This window comes from Anguilla rostrata, chromosome 1, assembly GCF_018555375.3.
Source record: "Anguilla rostrata isolate EN2019 chromosome 1, ASM1855537v3, whole genome shotgun sequence".
NCBI lineage: Eukaryota > Metazoa > Chordata > Actinopteri > Anguilliformes > Anguillidae > Anguilla > Anguilla rostrata.
The window spans coordinates 27152612-27174462 of NC_057933.1; the positions used below are offsets into that span (position 1 = coordinate 27152612).

The 21851-nt window shown below is 41.4% G+C and overlaps 1 protein-coding gene across 1 annotated transcript in view; it reads left to right on the forward strand.

Annotated features, from left to right (window-relative positions):
• Positions 1–21591, forward strand: part of tmem121aa (transmembrane protein 121Aa) — a 47538-nt gene extending 25947 nt beyond the window's left edge. The window contains exon 2 of the mRNA XM_064332777.1: positions 19529–21591. Coding sequence (XP_064188847.1) covers positions 20338–21276 — 939 coding nt within the window. The 5' untranslated portion in view covers positions 19529–20337 and the 3' untranslated portion in view covers positions 21277–21591. The remainder of the gene's footprint in view (positions 1–19528) is intronic.
• Positions 21592–21851: the final 260 nt, after the last annotated feature.

The following is a 21851-nucleotide window of genomic DNA, read 5'->3' on the forward strand; positions in this document are numbered from 1 at the left end:
AGAAATCAGACCTCTGATATTAATCTTACTGACAAAGAAAGACATAAACTTTTCACATAACTCAAAAAAAGATTCAAGATAACATTTTGTCGATGGATTAACAATGCTTTCAATGGTATTGAAAAGGACTCTTGGGTTGTGACTATTTTCAGTTATCAAATTGGAGAGGTCCTTTGCTCTTGCATCTTTAACCGAAGTATTAAATTAAATCAAAAGATCCTTCAAAGGACTGTAATGAACTTCTAACTTCCATTTACGCTCAGTCTTTCTACAATCCCTTTTTAAGGAGCGTATATGATCATCAATCCAGGGGGTATTTCTAGAGTAAGATTTTGTCTTGGTTTTGAATGGTGCAACTGCATCCAAGCATAGAACATTAAAACTATTCAATAAATTTTCAGTGAAATGAGACTGGGGTAACCCAGCATTTGAAGCTGAAAAAGCAGCAATGAAATGCTTAGGAGTTCCTGAGTTATTGATGAGAGAACCCACAGAGCAGTGATGATTGACAGGAGTAGAAATATGATTACATCACAGTTAACACTTAGGTGATCAGAAACACATATATCCTTCATAATTTAGGTTTAATCTAAGAGACAAAACAAGATCAAGAATGTGACCAGATAATGAGTGGGACCGGAAACATATTGTACCAAGTTAGAAGATTCTATCACATTCAAAAATTTGGACACACGTGCATTAGAAGGATCATTAACATGAATAATCCTTCATAAGAGCTATACAACTCGTTAAAGAACGCTTCCTAAACATTTATAAATGCTTATGTTATTAACAATAAATAGACACATGGTGTGTTATGTTACCCCCAAAGCAGATGTGAAACTACTGCGACATACCAAGTGACACACACACACACACACACCACTGCACATTTCCTGTTATAAAAATGAATGTTTATGGAGAGTGTATGAAGGATGAAGGTGCTACAGTATGTAGCACATATATATAACTCTGAAGGACCATTCATATGAAACATGACAATATAACACACCAGTATGTCAAAGCAACTGACAGTACATCGTAACTCTAACTGCAAACACATATTAATGTTTAATTCGACTGGTATGCATGTTAATGGAGTGTATCGTACAAGGGAAGTTTTTTTTTTTGTTTTTTTTTTGACCATGTTTACCTCATGACAAGTCTTAACTCTCTGACATACAGACCACAGGAGACATATAAACAAAGGTCAAGACAAAGGTACTGTCAAAGACAGTTTTATATGCTAACTTTCAGGAGAAAAGACACAGCAATAGTGGGGGAGAAGGATATACAGGAGTAAGATGAAAGCCATGTGTCAAACATAGATGCTTTCTTGGAATTGCAGTACATTTCATCTAAAAAAACAAAACAAAACAAAAAACACAGGCAATAACTCGTTTTTCAAACAATGCAGGCTATTAATTAGTAGTCTGTGGCATCTTTATTCTAAGGATGCAGTTTTCTGTCAGCATTACTCTAAGCAATCAAAGAGCGACCTTCACTTGCTATTTTGTTTTGTTTTGCCCTACTTCACTTGCTAGCATGCATCGTTTCACCCGGCAGGAAGTTTTCCAGCTCAGTCTCAAGACTTCTGCTTCTACTGTGTGTGTGTGTGTGTGTGTGAAAGAGAGAGACAACGAGAGAGAGAACAGTATGAGCTATTCAGGATTGCTGCCTGAGGGGAGGAGGTATGCAAGCATGGCAGAGAGTGTGAAGGCCATTGTACCGGTGCGGTTGTGTGTCAGTGCAGATTTTCAGTTGGCAGCCTGACAACCAAGGCTGGCTACTGGGAGAAAGGTGTGTGGTATTCATACCAAAGGAAGGGTCATTCCTTCAAGTCAAGTGCCTGTTCTCTTACTAGCTGGATTAAACATTCACAAGATTTAAGCAATCAGTGTATGTATAAGGCCCAAAGGCCACCAGAGCCTTCTGGTGAAGGATATGCCTCTTCTTGAGATGCCAAAACTGGCCAATCATCGGCTAGAAATGTAGTAGCTTTATAACTTCGGATGTAAGCATCACAGAGACTTGGAAAATGACTTAAATGATGCAAGACACATGTACCATTTACAAAGTATTTTCATAATTTGGCTGAAAATGAAGTGTGACAAATACAAATAAATTGAGGAAAATCTGAGGGTGATAAGCATAGCTATTAAAGATTTATGAAGCATAATTTAAGCAGTGTACCCTGGTGTCCCAAAGTGTCACCAAATCACTCCAAAATGGCTAAATGGTTCATTTCTAAAAATAATAACATAATCACAAAATAATCTCATCAAACTCACATTTGCATCGTTTTCAATTGGAATTAGTCTTTTCGTCAGTATATGGAGATAGATATCTAGGAGTCCAAAAACCTATCCAAAACCTCCCCGAAAATGAATAAAATGCTTTTTGTCCATTTTCCCCCACAGCCTTGTTAGAAATGTTAGAATAGGAACAAATGACATAATTAAAAAGCATTATAACACACTTCAGTACACAAACCTAAATATGAAATAACACACTCACAAAATGATGCCCCCTTTTTCTGTATCCTACAGTATATAATCTTTTTTTTTGCATGATGGCATTTCTCTGTAGTGTAACAAATTTAACAAATGTTTTTAATCAGTCGAAGGGAAAAGTAACATTCATCTAGCACATATCAGCACACAGTAAATTTGAATAAGTACATTCATGGAGAAACTAATACCCCATAGTCTATGTAGAATAAAAAGATGATATTCCATCATCAGGAAAATACTGCTAATGTTCTAGCTTCATGAAAAGTGGGCGCATCAAACATAACATATGACTGAGCCACCTATGAATGCTTACGCTACAATATGTGAAATGTCCACATTAGAGAATAGCGCTACCCTCGTGAAAGACACTCAACTTCATTGCGGGTGATACTAATTCTGGCAAAGCTGGCCACATTGAGTCACTATGATAACAGTGATTAGCCATTAGCTAGCCCCCAATACAAATATTATTAGCAAAGGCTAACAGTTGTAGATTATGTCCAATGTGAATATACAGTATCAAAAAGGTGTAGTGGAAAAAAAATGTATATAATTCAAATATTCCAAACAGTAATACTTACATGTTGAGGAGGACACTGATTCTCTCCTCAAGAGAATCAATGCTGTCAGGCTCAGAGTAGCTTTCCTCGCTCTCCTTGTCTGACTCAGTCCCCAAATCCATATCAGCTAGGCGAGATGTTCTCAAGATTAGTAATATTTTCTAAAATAGAAGAAAACAACACCTGGTGTGTGTCTTTTCCTGCTAACACTGTGGTTGAATGTTTAATGCTGTGACAATGCAATCAAACTTGCTCTTACGCTCGGACTTCAATTGCTGATCCAAATGTCCAGTTATACACATCATAAATTGTTGGGAAGCTTACACCGTCCTTTACTGGATACAATAAATATCACTCAAACCAGAATGAACTGGAAAGGGCCAACTGCGTGAACAGCATGTGTGGTTTTACGCACAGCTATCTCAGAAGGTATATTGGCTTTGCAAAGGAGTGTACATTTCACCAACAGACTGTCCAAGACAATATGTGACCACTGAAGGACATCTCTACACGTAAAACCAATGACAGGATTGTGTATTTATCCTATATTTAGTAGCTGATATTGAAAGCAGAATTACATGGTCTAATTACACAAGAATTTCACCTGTTTATTTAGCTTTTTAGTGAATTTACATTTTTCACCACTATGTTGGCACACTTTCGGCCTAGAGTTTTGTCATCTTGTTGCTATAATGGAATACAAATTTTTGGTTACTATATTTGAAGATGAGATTGAGCTGGGGGTGCTTGTTAAATATATGAACTATGCGACAATGGTGGCACTTGGAAACTCCATATTTGGCACTGGTGTAGTGTATCGTGTATTAATAAAGCTAGTATACAGAGTTTGTTATTTCCACTTGTAGAATGGATGCAGAAGCAATGAATTTTTGAGATAAGCCGTTTCAGGACGCCCGCATCCTGGCTGCTGGAGGGTTTACACAAAGGTGATAAATTGATCCTGTGCTGTCCAGCCTGTAGTGCCTTCCTGGTTCCATTGATTCCTATGGGAGCTGCTCATTTGGCAAATGAAGCCAGTTCATAAAGGGTACCAGGTTTCATTATGGGGCTTTTTGGCACCTAAACATGAAGGATCACGGTAAACCGGTAAATGCAATGCTGTAACGTGACATTACATTAGCTAGCTACTTATGGAAAAACTGGCTGGTAAACTAGCTAGAATGGCTTCAAATTACAGCCAGAAGTTGTGGTTAGCTAGCTAAATACTATTACATTACTTCATGTTCAGCAAGTGAGTTAGCTATCAAGCTGTCTACCTAACTGGTTAGCTACAACTTCTGACGGAAATGGAAATTCTTGCAAGCTGGTTTACCAAGTAGCTTTGCAATGATTAGACAGCTAATGTTACAGTCAAGAAGTGTCATGGCATGCACTTTATCTGCCATTTTGTGTTATTGTAGCTAGATAGTTTTTAAATAGACAACCGACTTCCAAAATAAGTAGACGTGGTCAGTAACTGCATAATTCGAGGCTAACAAAAACAGGTGCTTTCTGAAGTTGTAAATAACCTTGTCATGGTTGCTTTTTAGCCTGTGGTGAAGTCCTTTAGCTAATGGTACACTGATATCAAGCAAAATGCATCACATTCATGATTTGAAAAGTAATGATTTGAGAAGGAAAAAGCTAATATACAGTAATTCACAAGCTTGATTTATCTATAGTACCTACATTGTCTTGAAAGCATGTCCTGCATGAAAGAAAGCAGTATTTTATTAATGTTAACTTTCATTTTTTATTCACATAGAAACAAACAACCTTCTTTATATAATTAATATTATCATGCATATAAACAATATGAAGTAATAAAACAAGAGCTTGTCACCTGAATGCAATATTGACTCATTTCCATAGACAAAGGCAATGATGGCAAAGACAATCTTTCTACACAATTTTCTGTACTCCAATGTTATTGTTCTGAACTCTAAGTCTAACATAACGTAAGCAGTACAGGATGGAAATTATTCACGAAGATATTGTTGCTTAGTGCTGATACTGTAAATGCACCCCATCCCAAATGTACCACATCCTAAAACTGTTCCGATCGATTAGGCTATGCTTTATGAGAGTGTTTCAAATAGATGCTCCGACCAAACCTTTGGTGAAGACTGCCATGACATTATTAACCCAGCTCAAAAAAAATAGCTCAAAGCTAACATAAATGAGTTAGAGGTTAGGAGCCACAGTTAAAAGCTGAGCACAATGGCATTGTCACTATCTACACTAGAACTGAATCAAACTAGCATGAAAAGACCTTCAATGCAAATGGCGATATTCTATAAACTCCTGATGCCACTGCCGTGATGTGACTTGATACTTACTGAACACATTGAAATAAGAGGGAAGCCAATAAATAATAAATAAATAGATAAAACACAAAAATAAAATGTGTTGATAATTTAGTCTTATGTATTATATTATATGCATATTTATCATCTTTGTAATCGATGTTCATCATCTTCATCATCACCACTTCACCTTAATCAGCACCATAGCATTGTCTCAAAAATAATTTAAGACCAAATTAAATATATTGAGCTATTATCATTATTTATGTTGGACTATTTATTTTTCATATGCGATTAGTCTTTGTCATCATCAGCACCATCATCATACAAAGACAGAAATACTACAACTAGTAACATTTTTAATAACAGTATTAGTAGCAAATAAAAGTAGCAACTTAGTCAATAATATGGTGGAATTATATCAGCATAATAGCATCTTAATTTAATATAAACATGTTGTTCCAGCTTTAGTACTTACAGTAGGCTATTATTGTCACGATTCATCTCCATGAACAAAGAATACAAGAAGATGAGACTATGGCAGATAACGTTATTATTAATAATATGAATAGTAGGCCTAATAATGTCATAATAACAATATGATCAAAACAGCAGGATTCATGTAACCCTAGGCCTCCTGAGGTGTATGATGATACATTGGTTCTGTGCAATCAAATCTCTCAGCTCAGCCCTTCTCAGCGTCGTCATCAATGAGTCAGTCACAGCTTTGTAATCATTCATTACATAAAACTGGTGAGTGATTCATTTGTTGTGAAGAAATTTTTTAATTTAAAAGTACTGTCCAAACCTGTCCATAATTTGGCCAGGGTGAATTTGTAGTTTTAAATGGACTTCAGTGAGGAAATTTGCTTTTTGGCTCTAGAGCCTTAGTAAACAGCAATAGCCAGAGTAACCACCTGAATTTGCGAGCTTCATGCCGAGTTGCAATCCCTGGTCCCCTGATGTAGTCAATGATATTTTAATTCTCATGAATATTAATAACGTTTACTGGTGTCTAAAGGGTAAAACTTGTTCAAATAATTTATTGGTATTAGTCACTGGTTTACAGGTCTGTTGCATGTGTGTTGCTGGGTAGGTGCAGGTGAGTGTGGTGCTTTGGAATTGCTGATCTGAAATTGGATGGAAAGGGAAAAAAATTGCCACTTGTGATGCAAGCACATTTTCTATTGTCAATTTGTTCTAGGTACAAACCAAACCCCTATTTTAAGGATTCTGGAAAATACTGAATGTACTGAAGTAATTTGGCAAGGTACTACCAAATCCTACGCATTTTATTAAATACGAACAGCAGCTGCTGACAAGGGCCTGAAGTGGTTTAGTGCTCCAGGAAACTGCTATCATGTCTCTGACACTTGATGAGTGAAGAGACTGTCACGTGTACCAAGCTTGTGCACGCATACAAAACATTCCACGCTAGGAAGTCCTGTCAACTGACTTCATGAATATTAGCTGTATGGCCTCGTGCAGCAATGCAGCTACTGAAAGCAAATCCCCACGCCCTCATGATTCCAATACCAAACCTGCAAAGTATGCCTGCCCATGAAATCCCTAACTGCTTGTCTACCGCTGTTATTTTTGTTCATCTGTTGTAAATTAGCAGCGATTTAGCTCTGTGTAGAATGCACCCGCATCCATATGTTGCATGTACTGTAAATGCTGCTGCTTTCACAATTTGCTTTTCATTTGCTGTGCTCATCCTAATGGTCTCATATACAGCATATCAGTTGTTCTTGCTATTTCCTTGAGTAAAAAAAAAAACATCATGGAGAAAATGAAATTTTATACCTTGGCTCAAAGCAATTTTTCGCTGTGGCGATGATGTGTGTGTGGAGGAGGAAAACGCACAAGGATGCAGAGAGAGAGAGAGAGAGAGAGACTGACAGTGAGAGAGAAAGAGAGACTGACAGTGAGAGAGAAAGAGAGAGAGAGAGGTCAAGTCAAAGAGTGAATGGGAAGGCAGTTGACAAGGGTATGAACAGAGAAGCGAAGAGACAGATAGAGAAAGAGAGAGGCAATATGGAAAGAGAAATGGAGGGACAGAGAGGGGGAAAAAAAGGTCATGGAAAGAGAGTGCAGAGGGCACAGGATTGTTCTACTGCTGCAGATAGGGGCCGGGATACTGGCAGCTAACATGTGCGGTGGAAGCTGCTCTATAAATACAATCCATCACAGGCATTCCAAAGCTGTTCTGTGTGGACTCCAGTCACATCAAAATGTACAATCTGCCATGTTTCCCATCTTAATTATGCTGTATGATTGTTAATAGCGCTGTTAGCAAATGCCTGTAGGTAAAGACAAACAATTGTAACTGCTTGCAAATGTAGATTAAATGTTACTCTGTTTGCGAACATTAAATGATTAAATGTAACTATCTGCAAATGTAGATAAATGGATGCAAATGTATGTTTTTTCCAATTTAGGTAAGTGTAGGCAAATGTGACAACTGTATGTAAACAGGCACATATATTTCTGATGTGAGCCAATGTAACTGGTTGCAAAACAATGTGCCAAGTTCTGGATTGAACATGAGGCGGAGGAGCTGCTGGATTGCTTATTTTGGTTAAGACACGACGATGTGGTGTGCGGATGAGCCTCACGGCATCGGAAAGAATCCAGACAGTGCCGAGTGTGGCCGATAGCTCCACAGGGCAATGTGAAATTGGTTCAGTCGGTCAGGAGTCCGCATTTAACCGCTCTAGTGACCCCAACTGGTCAATTAAGGCGACCGTAGATTGTACGTCAACGCCGCATATGACAGGCCTTCCTTCGACTCCGCTGCAGTCTGCGGTGTGAAAAGAACTAGCAGTGATGCTACATATTTCACAGGAGAGCCGTGGATGTCTATACTCTCCTGAATTGGCTGTGGGGTTTGCGCATGAACGCAGCTGTGGTTGCAGATAATTGTACATTCCAAATTAGGGTGGGAATTGGATATATGCAGCCCCCCCCCCGCCCTCCCCCTTGCCAAATGAAGGGAGCACAAACAGAAGGGAAGGAGCGAATGAGCTGTGAATGAACGGCCCACAAAGGACAGAAAGAAGCCTGAAAGGGGGCACTTTGTCACTCTGATCTTTCTCACTCCTCTGTCACATTGCCAATATTGTGAAACTCGCCCTTTTGAAAGGAAAGCGATGGCGCTAAAGTCTGATGCTAAGTGGAATCTTAAAAACCCTCCATTTCCCCAAAGCATAGCACCTCCTCCCCCAGTGCTCAGATTTGGAATGCGACAGTCACAGACTTGCTTTCCCGCATCAGCATTCGTTCTGTTGCTATAGTTTGCCTCGCTCGTGTCCCTTTTCCTGGCTGGTATCCATTTTTAGGTGCATCCACAATTACTGTACTTTATATATATAATAATATAATATAACCTGAAGCATCCCCTGGGGCACAATAAAGATGTTCTATTCTAGTCTTTGAAACGTACATTAATCTGTTGAGGGGTTTAATACACTGCAGTGCACATGATGACGATGTTTCTTGTGGACATCTCTGCCGCTGTCTTCAAACTGGTGCCAATATTACTCCTTTGGGACCCATTCATTGCAAATTTGATTATTGGAAGATTCCACGTGACTGGGCCAAATTTCGACTAACACCGTCTGACCACAGATCTTCTGAATGAGGACCAGATAGTCAGAATTATTTTCAACCTCTCTACTTCCTTACTCTATGGCAGGGTTAAAATAAGATTAAGACAGGCTGAAACATTCATATAATTGAAGCAAAACTGTAACAAATCAAGCCCTTTTGTTTAAATGGCTCTGGTTTAGATCTGTGTTGCTATGCCAGCTATGGTTCTTCTGAAAATGCAGTATATCAGAACGCTTGAGATGAAACAAGAACTGATCCTTCAATGTTGCATGTGCCAAAGGTAGATCCTTTTCTCATTAACAAACATGGGTAAGGCTTTATCAGTGTACATTCATAATCTCTTGTCAGTCTTAGTTTTATTTAAAAAGTATTCGATAGTTGTTTCTGCTAATGGGGTTGCGGTTATCATTTTGCTTTTCGTTTTTCATTTTCCTGTAATTCTGGTTTGGTTTCTATGATAACTTTTTATCACTTTTGTTATTCTCATTCACCTTCAAATTAGTGGAGCAGAAATTATTCTGAATAGATTTTATCGACCCAGAGCGACCCCCTCAATAACACACCTTGTTGCTGGTAAATGCCTAATATCCTCTAAATACCACTGATGACAGCTTACACTTCTTTAAGTAGATGAAACAGAGAAAGGTAAACTCACGTTAAAAAAACTGAAAAAATGGATTTCGAAGAGCAAGTGCAAAAGTGAATAAAGCTATTTAATTGCCTCCGCATACAGTTGCAGGTCATTCAGAAAGATTCTGTTAATTAAAATAGGAGTGGGAGCAGGGCTGGTGCGGAGGCGGGGGCAGGGAGTGAACAGGGACAAGGACTAAGAAACTCGCACCAGAAATAAGTGGCAGTTGTAAATGAGTGACTTTTGGTTTCTATGTTTCTGCACTGTACTCTTGTGGTATTGACTGTGTGTTTTTTTAAACTTTAAAAATAAATTCAATAAATCGCTGAGGCGCATTATTTTTGAAACCGGATCCATCTGCTTTCGAGGGATTAGCAGGCTGGCTGCCATCCTGCTTGCATGTGTCTATCTGACGTGCTAACGATTCTTGCCTGGAAGGGGATGAAGACCCTTCAGGACTGGTGCCACTGATAGATCTGCCGCTCGGCCGCCCTCACCGTACCGGTAAAAGACTCGGTCTGTCGCTCGAGGGCAGCGGTGCAATCGAGGCGCCCGCGGCACGCGTGGAGGTGTAACCGGCAGGACAGGTGCACACGGCTCATATCGGTGTGCTGCTCCTCGCAGGGAGGGAAGTTTTTCCACTAACAAAATTTAAGGGTCCCAGTGCAGCTCAGCCAATAAAGGCCGTTTCAAGGCCAGCTTGACAGCCTTGATTTATTTCCGCCTTCCACGTCCAGAGTTACAGTGCCCCCCCACTCACTCTTTACATTAGCGCTGTGCACTACTGCACATATTGAGGTACCTGTATTTGGGAGAAGGCTTGAATTCTCCACAATCCACACTGACCTCCAAAGTGGTGAGCACATTCAGTCTTAAATGAAGCCAGATATAGGCCAAGTACCATTTATAAAAGCAATAATGACACGTGACATAGGTCAAGAAAAAGTGCTATGGTGCTCACTCAAATCATTTGGCTTCTCTTAAAGTCACTTAAAACTTCTAGAATGTCTAGAATGATATAACTACTTACGTATTTCTTCCTGAACTTCCCTCCAAATATCCTTGAACATATTTGGATGTTGCAGTAGCATATCATACCCCATCCAATCACTTTTACTCTTAAAGCAGTCATTAAACCTGAAAAGATATAATTTACCTTCTGCAAATTTGTAACTGAGAAAATAATAAATGTTCCTTTTGTAATGAATATTCACAAGAGCACGTTTCAAAGACAGTCCCTAAACAGACTCACACAAGTGTTAATTGCCTTGTAACACAGAGAACACAGAGGACAATATTAAGAACACAGATTCGTAGACTTATGACAATAAAACCAAACAAAGTCGGATTTGAGAAATAATGGCTGTACGTGCATGGAACAATACTACTCAATGCTGGTGATGACATCACCACTTCTCGCTCTAGGGCAGGATCTGAAGCCAATATGTCTGGCAGCTCAGGAGAACATTCTTTAATTGTGTGTGTTAGACCAGGGGTGCGCAACCCTGTTCCGGGAGATTTCCGTCCTGTGGGGTTTCATTTCAACCCTAATTTGGCACACCTAATTCTGCTAATTAGCAGCTTAACAAGATGTCGAGCTGTTTGAATGAGGTGTGCTTTGTTAGGGTTGGAGTGAAAATCTACTGGATGGTAGATCTCCAGGAACAAGGTTGGGCGCCCCTGTGTTAGGCAATTATCTCCTCCCCAGCAGTCGTGTACATTGATACATCAATTGGCACTTAATAGTAACTGACAGCCAAGTTCACTGCTGCACGATGCATTCAGTGTGGCTGATAGAACCATGAACATGCTGCAGTAGCGTATTTTTACAGTGCTGTGCTGTAGTTTTTTTAAATTATTTTCGTTGGGAGCAGCCTTGCTGTGTACAAAGCTGGGGTGGCTACAATGTCACACAGTAAATGAACGAGACAACACCTCAACATTCTTGGCTTACCACCTTTTATTGATGCCAGCTCAAATCAAAGACTCACAATATAAGAGATTGAAAAATACACACCGCCGTCATAAGAAAAGGGGTCAAAAGGGTGACAAGCTCATGAAGTGACCATTCGACAAAAGGTCTCTCCATTTCCAGGCCCTAGAGCTAGGCCTTTTATAGAGCCTAATAATTAGGCAATGGGTGTCAGCTGCCCTGATTAGCAATGATCCACAGCTGTCGTTGCCCATGGAGCTGTCGCTCACTGAAACACCTGAGGTGCTGGAGGGTCAGTGCATTACAAGATAAAGGAGCAGACAGGTCTGCTGACCTGAGGTGTGCACCACCCTTCCTGATGCCGCAACCAATAAAAACAGCAGTTATATCACCTGCACAAAAAATAGAAGGCTATTCATAAAAATGATGTTTGGAGCGGGGGTAAGCCAATTAGAAAAGAAATTAAAACAGATGAACTGAAAGTAAAATTAGGGCTTGATCTTTGTCATTGAATTTAATCATGCTCTTCTGTTTTTAAACAGCTTTAGCATTGCTTGATCATGCTTGGTGTAACATTGTCCTTATAAAGTGACACATCCATCTGCATTCATGGAATTTGTTGGAATGGACAAGTATTGTTCAGGTTTCTATGCCCCCAACATCATTGCAGTGATTTTTTCTGGTGCAAATAACTTGCAGTTGATGAATGAAGATCTTTGCTTGTTAAATCCTTCAATAAGTCCTTTGTCAAGTCAAGTGTGCAGAGAAGTTGACAGGGAAACTGACAGGTGACATTACAAACACGCTGCACTCTAAAAGAAAGCATGTTTCTTTCAAGCAGTGCGCAAACTGCTTTCACAGTTTGACGCATATAATGCTTGTACTATGTTTTCAGTTTCTCTGTAACTACTCTGAACATTTTCAGACATTGGCTATTTCTTGTTTTGACTGCACTGTGCAGAGCTAAGTGTTTGATATTCAGTTTTTAGTTCAATCTTATTGCACATTTCATGTGTATAATCAGACTGGGGGAGTATTTCAACAAGTTTTTTTTGTCACATTACGTGATTAATATAGCTGTTCGCCTAAACCCTTGTGACACAACAACTCCTTGAGCTGAGCCAGCACTGCAGGATTTGGCAAGACGTCCATCTACCGGTCTACAAGTCTGGAATAGAAATTGAGGCACTAGGAACGGTACGACACAGCAGATTACCACCTGCCCCATCTTGTCTCTAGTGGGCGTTTTACTGGTAGCTCTGAAACCTATTCCATTATTTTAAGCTTTGGAGGCCCTGTGTAGTGCCCTGCCCTTTTTAAGCGCTGCCCAATGATTTGAGCACTGCTTAAAAACCTTTTTAACAACTCCCATGAGTTTGTCTACAAACAATTAATAGTAATAAAAAAACAAAAACAAACAAAACATGCCAGACACAATTGTCACTGCCATCTGTTGACTCGTCTGTGACCACAGACACGCTGTCTGCTGATTTCAACAGTTCCCTTTTATTTTGCTAATTATGCATCGGCAGCACTTACTTTCCCAAGCTGTTTTGCAGAAGGGGATGCTCACCATCGATTACATGCATACGAAGAAACGCATGTGATTTTGGCCTATCCAGTTTGTCTAGTGGAATGTTTGCTTCAGTCAAATTGTGGATACGCGGATGATATGATACGTTAAACCAAGGTCCTGACTCACTGCGGTCACCGAATCATTCCCTGATTTAATTGGTTAAAAATTGTTGTGAGTGTTCTGGCGTAAAATGGCTGCCGTGCATCACTTGGGTGGGTGCTACGCATTTGTGGTGGGTGAGGTGCGTTCCCCCTCACCACTGTAAAGCACTTTGTACATCTGGTAAAGTTCTATATAGATGCAATGTTTCATTCGTTCGTTCGTTTGTTCGTTCGTTTGTTCGTTCGCTCGCTCGCTCGCTCGCTCGCTCATTCGTTCATTCATTCATTCATTCATTCATCTGTCTGCCAATCCAAGCTCTCTTCTGCCCTGCTGACAGCTACAGTAATTCCCCTTTGTTGTTGGTTTCTGCACAAGTTCATGTTATTTTAATGTAAATGTTTATTTTTGTGTTTGTATGGATACATTTCAATCTGTATAGAATATAATGAATCTGTCTATGGTGCACTCACTCAGTTTTCCTTCCTGTTAGGACAACTTTTAGGGGTCGCAATTAACCACCATTTGTATGATTAGTCCGGTGAATGTGCTATACATTAACATGTTTTCCATGACCATTGATTGGTGAAGAAACATTTTATGTAAATGCTTGTTGATGACATCAAAAACTAGGTCCTCCAATGACCAATACCACATACTCCAGCAATGCATAGTAAGGACTTCCTGGCTTTCAGGATAAAAAAGCAAAAACTCATTCAAAATATAAATGGAATAATGACAAGTGCTTACTATCATAGAATTTATTTAATATGTTTCTTTATTTTTGACAATTAGAAATAATCACTTTGATTGCATGGGGTTCTTTATGCGAAGAAAACCATGGCCAGAAATCTTTTCTGAATCTTAATTCTGAGATGACCGAATGTTCTGCTGCATAGCCGCTGCATTGTGTGCATGACCCAACCCAACACATGCAAGACTCCTGCCAGTCTGTTTTACTGCTCCGTCTTATGAATGCATTGAGGGATTAGAAGTTATATAGGAACTGACATTTAATGACATTTTCGATATCACAGAATCCATTAAGTGCGCATAGAAAATGGATCATGTGAATGTGAAATGTAGAATGCGCATTTCCTCAGTATAAACTATTTAGTACCTAGCTCCAAAGCCTCTTTTTATTGTTACTTTAAAAAATTCTCTTTGTTGTTGCAACAAATTAAGTGAGTCTCTTTTATAGACACTCGTTATTTTCTTTGTTTTCTTCAATAGTCCAAATTTTGCCATCGTAACATTTGATAGTGGTAAAGCATATAATGTGAGTACACTACCCCACAGGCAAGAACACGGTTGTATTTCTTGTATAGCCATGGCTAATGTGAAAAGAGCAGAGCATCCTTTTTCGGAAAGGAGAGCTATAGCAGCATCGGTAGCTCACACCGCGAACCGCGCGGTCGTATGAGTGAGATTACGAGAAGCCGGTTACCGCGAGCTTTGTGTGTATTGATTGCTTTGATCTGTGTGCTCTGCTCCTCCGCGGCTCCCTGTGTTTTTCTGTTTTAATTAAACTCATGCTTTAAACCCTCTCCCCTTAAGCCCCTCTCAGCCTGGCTATGACAGAGTGGGAGGGGCCTGGGGCCAAGGTTACAGCTCCCCTGGGCGCGCTCAAAGGGCTTGTATTGACTGTGTGGCTTAAGGAGAAACCGCAAATCCAAAATGGCAGATTTTGTGATTGGCTGCATACAGTTATGATAAAGTTCAAGCTTTCTACATAGGGACAGACTTGTGTCTGAGAAAGATTTTAATTGGGTCAGGACAACCTGATATGCATGCATGTAAGAAAATGGAGCTTGTTTGTTCTGGTTCTACACCTTTGCATGAATAAAATTGTTGAGCTAATCCTGGATGATTTCATTTCAATAGTCTAAATGACTGGTCCAAAATGGAGGATGGATCGTGGGCATTTTGTATGGGCACTTACGGCCACTTTCAGTTTTTCACACACATGGACGCACACACACACACACACACTCGCACACACGCACAGGCACACATACACGCACACACACACACCACACTCACACACACGCACAGGCACCCATACACACACATGCCCACACACACACACACACACGTACACACACACACACACGCACAGGCACACATACACACACATGCGCACATACACGCACACACACACACACACACACACAGACACTCGCGCGCACAGGCACACATACACACACATGCGCACACACATGCACACACACACACACACATGCACACATGCACATATATGCTGCAAGACAAATTATAGGGCGTGGCTTTATAGAGCGAGCTACAGTATTCTTTCGCAATTCCATTAGGCTAATTATTATGAGAAAATATGATAATCATTTTTTTTTTGTCTAGGAGGCTTTCAAATTCCAGCTCAGCACAGCACAAAAAAAAACAAAACAAAAAAAAAAAAAAATGTCTCCATCCTTACTGGGTGTCCCCATTTCAGATTTAATTTCAGTTCACATTTCACTTAGGAGAACTCCGTAATGTGTTTGAACAGATAAATCAGGTCGATCGATGCATCACCTTCAGAACGTCACATTCCACTGTGCAAGCATCTGATGCAATCAGGATTTTTCATCCGGCTTCTTCAGTCCTGCGACCTCAAGCAGCTGCCTTTTCCTCGGGTAACAGCTGCGGCATGCTCAAACAGGCTCAGATTTTATGCTTTAAAACCCCCCCAGATGAAAGGATGCCCTTGTCTCAGTCGTAATGAACACAAAGGCCCGGATTTCGTAAAAGGTTCGCCTTTAACTCCGACCAACAAACAACCGCAAGAGCAATTTTTTTTTTTTTTACTATCTTGCCAAACTGTCCGTAAAAATAAAAAAGTACAACCACCGAAACCGGGGAAGACAGCATGACCAAAATGAACAAGCCCTGTTTCATATGGATGAGGGGCTCTGCCATTTTAATCATATAGTTATAATGCATGGAAAAGTTGTAAACATGAAAGCTTGTGGCCTTAGAAAGTAGGGGTTGTTGAAGAGAAGAGGCTCTGGGAAGCAAGCATTCATGCATGTACATATATATGGGCAGCATCTGCGTTCTTAGGAGAAACCACTGTCAGGGAATGTTAAACACATATGAAAACGCGAGCAGTGGTGGAAAGTAGAAAGCCATAATTACAATATCCCGACACACAGGACATTCTCAAGTGGCATTTATTGGGTGCAGGGCACAGTGTTTTGAGCTTTTTTCGACAGGTTACCAGAACATTTCTGATTGCGTGGCCATTGACACTCCCGGTGAATACATTTCCATTAGCATGAATTTTAATTTGACCTTTAAAAAAGATTGATTCATAATTTTTTGTGCAGGGTGCTAAATGGAAATGAGACCCGTGCATGTAAAATCGGTTGATTATTTGAACAATGAAAGGAAGGAAGAAACAGGCGGGCCTGGCGCTTCTCCCGAGTGAAGAGAGCGGCGCTGAGCGCTTCGGCGTATTTTCGCTGTCCGTGAAACAGCATCCCTGCAGGGACGAGCGACGGCGAAACTGCTGCGTTCAGCGCTGATGTCTACCCTCGACGACTAGGTATCGGGACGGCTTTATCGCCGTCTGCTGTGTAGATGGAAGATCCGAGAGCCGTTTGCCTGTGTGCGTGCGTGTGTGCGTACATGCGTGCGTGTGTGTCTGTGTGTGTGTTTGCGTGTACAGTACGTATCTGTGCCTGTGTGTCTGAGTGCCTGTGTTTGCTTGTGTGTCTGTTTGTGTGAGTGCCTGCGCGTGTGTTTCTATGTGTGCACGTGTGTTTGTGCGCACGTGTGCACGTGTGTTTGCGATTACGTGTGTGTGTGTGTGTGTGTGTGTGTGTGTGTGTGTGAGTGCCTGTGTTTGTGTGTGCCTGGTCAAACAGCCATCATAAAATTCCCAGACTGCAGTGCTTACAGTGCCTTTATACAGTAAGCATCATATGCTTTGTTGCTGAATACTAAATAATTCTCTAAACATACTATGCTATAAACACCACTACAATGCACTTTATCAGAGTGATTTTACACTGAATATTTTACTGTGCAATAATAATCAGGGGTGATATATCTTATATAATAATACTTTCCTTAGGGGGTTTATTTACCTTTGGAGCTTAGCACCCCATTAACATATGACCTGCTCAAATGCCCACATGTCTTTAATCTGACAGCTAGGATCTCTGTGGCCTCGAACAGTGGAACTGGGCCAATCAGAGCATAATGGCATGTGGCTGGGGACTACAAACAACCTGCATTTTCAGACACTGTGGAGTGCGGCTCACACCAAGGACTACAAAATAAAGGAGCAACATTACTGACCCAATTGCAGGTGGCTGGTGCAGCGCAATAACTTTCAGAATGATTTAGTAAAGGCACCTGCCCCACCCCCACCCCCACCCTCCAGAGTACAGTCAGTAATCCCTGAATTATTTCCCAGAATTCAGAGAACATTTGTGCTCCTGCTTTAGGCTCATCACCTGCTATTATCGCTTTTCCGTAGGAAACGGTTGCTATGGAAGCTGACAGCCATCCGCGCAATGCAAAGGGAATTAGGCTGGGTGAGAAACTGTATCCTGGCTTTATCACAAAGCCCAGGTAGTGCACCAGGGAGAATCAGGGAGACCCCCTGCCAATCTGTCATTCACTGGCCTGGCTGTGATGTGTGTAACTTCTCTCTTTCAGTCACGCTCTCTCAGTTCTTGAATAAATAACAAATAATAAATAGAAACTTGAAAAGAAGGCCTTTAAAAACACATTTCTACTCCCTCTCTTCAAGGAAATGGCTGGGTTCGAAGGTACACAGCTGACCGGTTGCTTAGGGCAACCAAAAACCAACTGAAATTAACAGAGCCTAAGGGGCAATACTGTCCCTGTACGTAGATCTATGAAGAGCACTCAAAGGTGTTATTGACAGCTAAATACTCCTGATAAAACACAGCATTGGGGATATTGCTCCATTTAGGTTTTTCTTTTTCTTTTTTTGTGCTCATTTTGGAATTTTTGCCATGTGTGTTAATCGTGAGCACTGATTATTGTATCCGCAGTATTGTTTGAATTATTCATATAATTAATTTGCATGTGAAGCACGACAGGGCTGTTGCAATCTGTGATAATCATTCCAATTTGTGCTTTATGGCTTCCCGAAAATGAACGCTCAGTAAATGTTAATTGGTAACTCCTACAGCTTTTAGGATATATACACAAGAAGTTATGGTATTTTATCCAGTTTCCTACTGAATGTATCAGTGTCACAAACTTTAAATGTGGTCTGGTGAGGTTGGCAGTGTAGTATAGTGTTTAGGGAACTGGGCTTGTGACCTAAAGGTTGCAAGATTAATTCACAGGGCACTACAATTGTACCCCTGAGCAAGGCACTTAACCAGAATTGCTTCAGTATTAATCCAGCAGTATAAATAGAATGCAATGTAAAAATGCAAAAGCTGTGTAAGTTTCTCTGTATAAGAGGATCTCCTGAATGGAAAAGATAATGCAATGGTCCATTGTCTACAGCTGAAATGGCTTATCCTCCTTGGTAGTCTGTGCACAAAGTTGGCAAAAATCGAATTATTAATATGTAGAAGGCGGTTTCCTCTCTGTTGGTATTCCAAAGCCTATCCAATTAATGATTAAAGGCAAGTGTGTGCGTATTACACATTTCAAATATGCGCAATTCACTTTGAATACATTTATACATTTAGTTGGTACACTGAGATCATCGAAACTATTTCAGTAGTTCTCAAAAACAGGTTTGAGAATCACTGACTCGTGATATTAAAACCCATACAGATTGTCCTCATAGATTGTAAATGGCTGTTTTTCAGTCTAATTTGTTCTCAAACTGAGCTTTCAAGTGGGTATTATTTTTAACAGCACGTTTTTTCTTTTACTGGTGTAAGGTGTACTATAATGCAGTGGGTAATGGACTGAAGTCTTGCACAATGGAATCTTTAACTGAATCGGAATGATTGTGTTGGTATATTCTTGGCTGCGCTACTCAACTATACACTTAAAACTGTGTCTTGCAGCTATGGTAATGTTTTATATTGGACCATATTACACTATGCAGGATACACTGCCTGCATTGTGCATTAAACATTACCATACTACTTGTATTCGGATACTAGGAAAAGTTTCTCTTACATGGAAAAAATTGTTTTTGTTATCAGTGTTGCATTAGTAATGTACTGAGCATCATGGCAGATATGCTTGTTAGATTTCAAATGCGGCAGAGAAGATGAAAGGATGTAATATTGAATTATGCCTTTTGTGCTTACTATTCTTTCTTCTCATTCTTCCACAGATTCGAGCTGAAGGGGGATGATGTGAATTTTGCCAGAGAACATACTATTGAGCGAGGGAAGCTGCTGTTAGATGCCCGAATAGTTTGCGTCCAGCATCCACCGGACCTACAGTACCACTCTGTTCCAGCGGACATCTTGTACTCTACGCCACTTCTCCAGCTGGCCACGCCCACGCCGACACTTCCTCTGCTGTCTCTGCGGATCGCACAGGCCATTAAGTCCTCAGATGACCCTGCTTTTCCTGGGTCAGGGAAACTCACGGTTCTGAGGTTTGGTCCATGATGATTCTGTTGTATGGGATTAGCTGACACAGATAGACTGGCCTGTTGTCGAAAGCCCCTAACGTGTGTCTTGGATTGCTCAGCAAAAAAGGAAAAAAAGCTTTGTTAGAGCAATTGCAACCATTCAGAAAGCCAGCCGAAGTCATGGTGTTTCAGAAGGACTTAGTCCCAGTCTGTAAGAGTGGCAGTAGATTTTACAGCTAATGGTGTTCTGTGGAGGTTAACTTCAGAGGTGTGATGTTCCTTTTCATACACCTTGTGAGAGAGCACAGCCTAAGGCAAGAGATACTGTTAACACTGACTTTGCTTCCCCCAATTCCATACTCGTCTCATTGTTTGAGGTTTTTGCACAAACCCATACATGCACTTTGCTGAGTTCCTTTCGCTTCTGGTGCGATGCTGGAAAACTATGTAAAATAAGTCTGGCTCTCTTGTTTGTAAAAAAAAAAAAGAAAGAAAGGGCACTATTGGGGAGACATTACAAAAAAAACGGAAAGACAGTTGTAAAAATCAGGGCCCCCGTTACCATGGTGCTACCGCCCCCGGACAAGCGGCACGTGTGCCTCACCACTATGGTCATCATGACCAGCATGGCCTTCATGGACGCCTACCTGGTGGAGCAGAACCAGGGCCCTCGCAAGATAGGGGTGTGCATCATCGTGCTGGTGGGGGACATCTGCTTCCTCATCGTCCTGCGCTACGTGGCCGTGTGGGTGGGCGCCGAGGTCAAGACCGCCAAGCGCGGCTACGCCATGATCCTCTGGTTCCTCTACATCTTCGTGCTGGAGATCAAGCTCTACTTCATCTTCCAGAACTACAAGGCGGACAAAAAGAACCTGGAGACGGTGGCGCGGAAGGCACTGACGCTCCTGTTGGCGGTCTGCGTGCCGGGCCTCTACCTCATCCTGGTGGCCCTGGACAGCATGGAGTACGTCAGAACCTTCCGGAAGAAGGAAGACATGCGGGGAAGGCTCTTCTGGGTGGCCCTGGACCTCTTGGACATCCTAGACATCCAGGCCAACCTGTGGGAGCCCCAGCGGACAGGGCTTCCCATCTGGGCCGAGGGGCTGATGTTCTTCTACTGCTACATCCTCCTTCTGATCCTGCCCTGCGTGTCGCTCAGCGAGATCAGCATGCACGGCGAACACGTCTCGCCGCAGAAGATGATGCTCTACCCGGTCCTCAGCCTGGTCACCATCAACGTGGTCACCATCCTCATCCGCATGGTCAACATGGTGCTGTTCCAGGACAGCCGGGTCTCCACTATCTTCGTCGGGAAGAACGTCGTGGCCATCGCCACCAAGGCCTGCACCTTCCTGGAGTACCAGCGGCAGGTGAAGGAGTTCCCCCAGAACGCCATCGCCATGGAGCTCCAACAGAACTCTGTGACCCACAACCAGACCCTGCCCAGCACCACCAGCCTACCACACGAACAGTCCCCAGTGAGGGAGGTCATCGATACATGACGAAAGCCCGTCTATTTAGGTGGCCCCCAAGTATCATACCACTGTACTCAAACTGCCCTGTCCTCTACCACTCCCCCTCCCTAACAACTCCAGGGTACCATTTTTAGAGGCCCTGCATTTAACCCCACCTATTTGGACCCTTACCCTTGGGACTGACCCTTCACAGGACTTCCAGTACAGGAGTAAGGCTTGCCCATAAGAGAGGTGTCACCACTACAGAACAGGAATACGACAAGGGTCCGCGCCTTGCATATTCTCTGCATTGACAGAATACCATAAAATTCAGAACTGAAGTTTCTACTCAAAAAATGTAAAGTGTATTTTTAAATCGCCCTGATCTTGAACAAAGGGTCCGAACCTAATTGACTGGTACCGTAGAGACTTAACCCCAGCTCAGCAGCTGACCGATGTATGAACCTGAACATTGTGGATGTCTCATTTGTAGATTTCCTTTTTAGTTGTTGATGTCATTTAAAAAAAGTTTTTTTTCCTTTTCCTTGAGACGTTCCTCTATTTGTCAATTTTATATTTCACGACGGCCTATCGGTAAGATTTGCTCTGACCAAGAGCTCCAT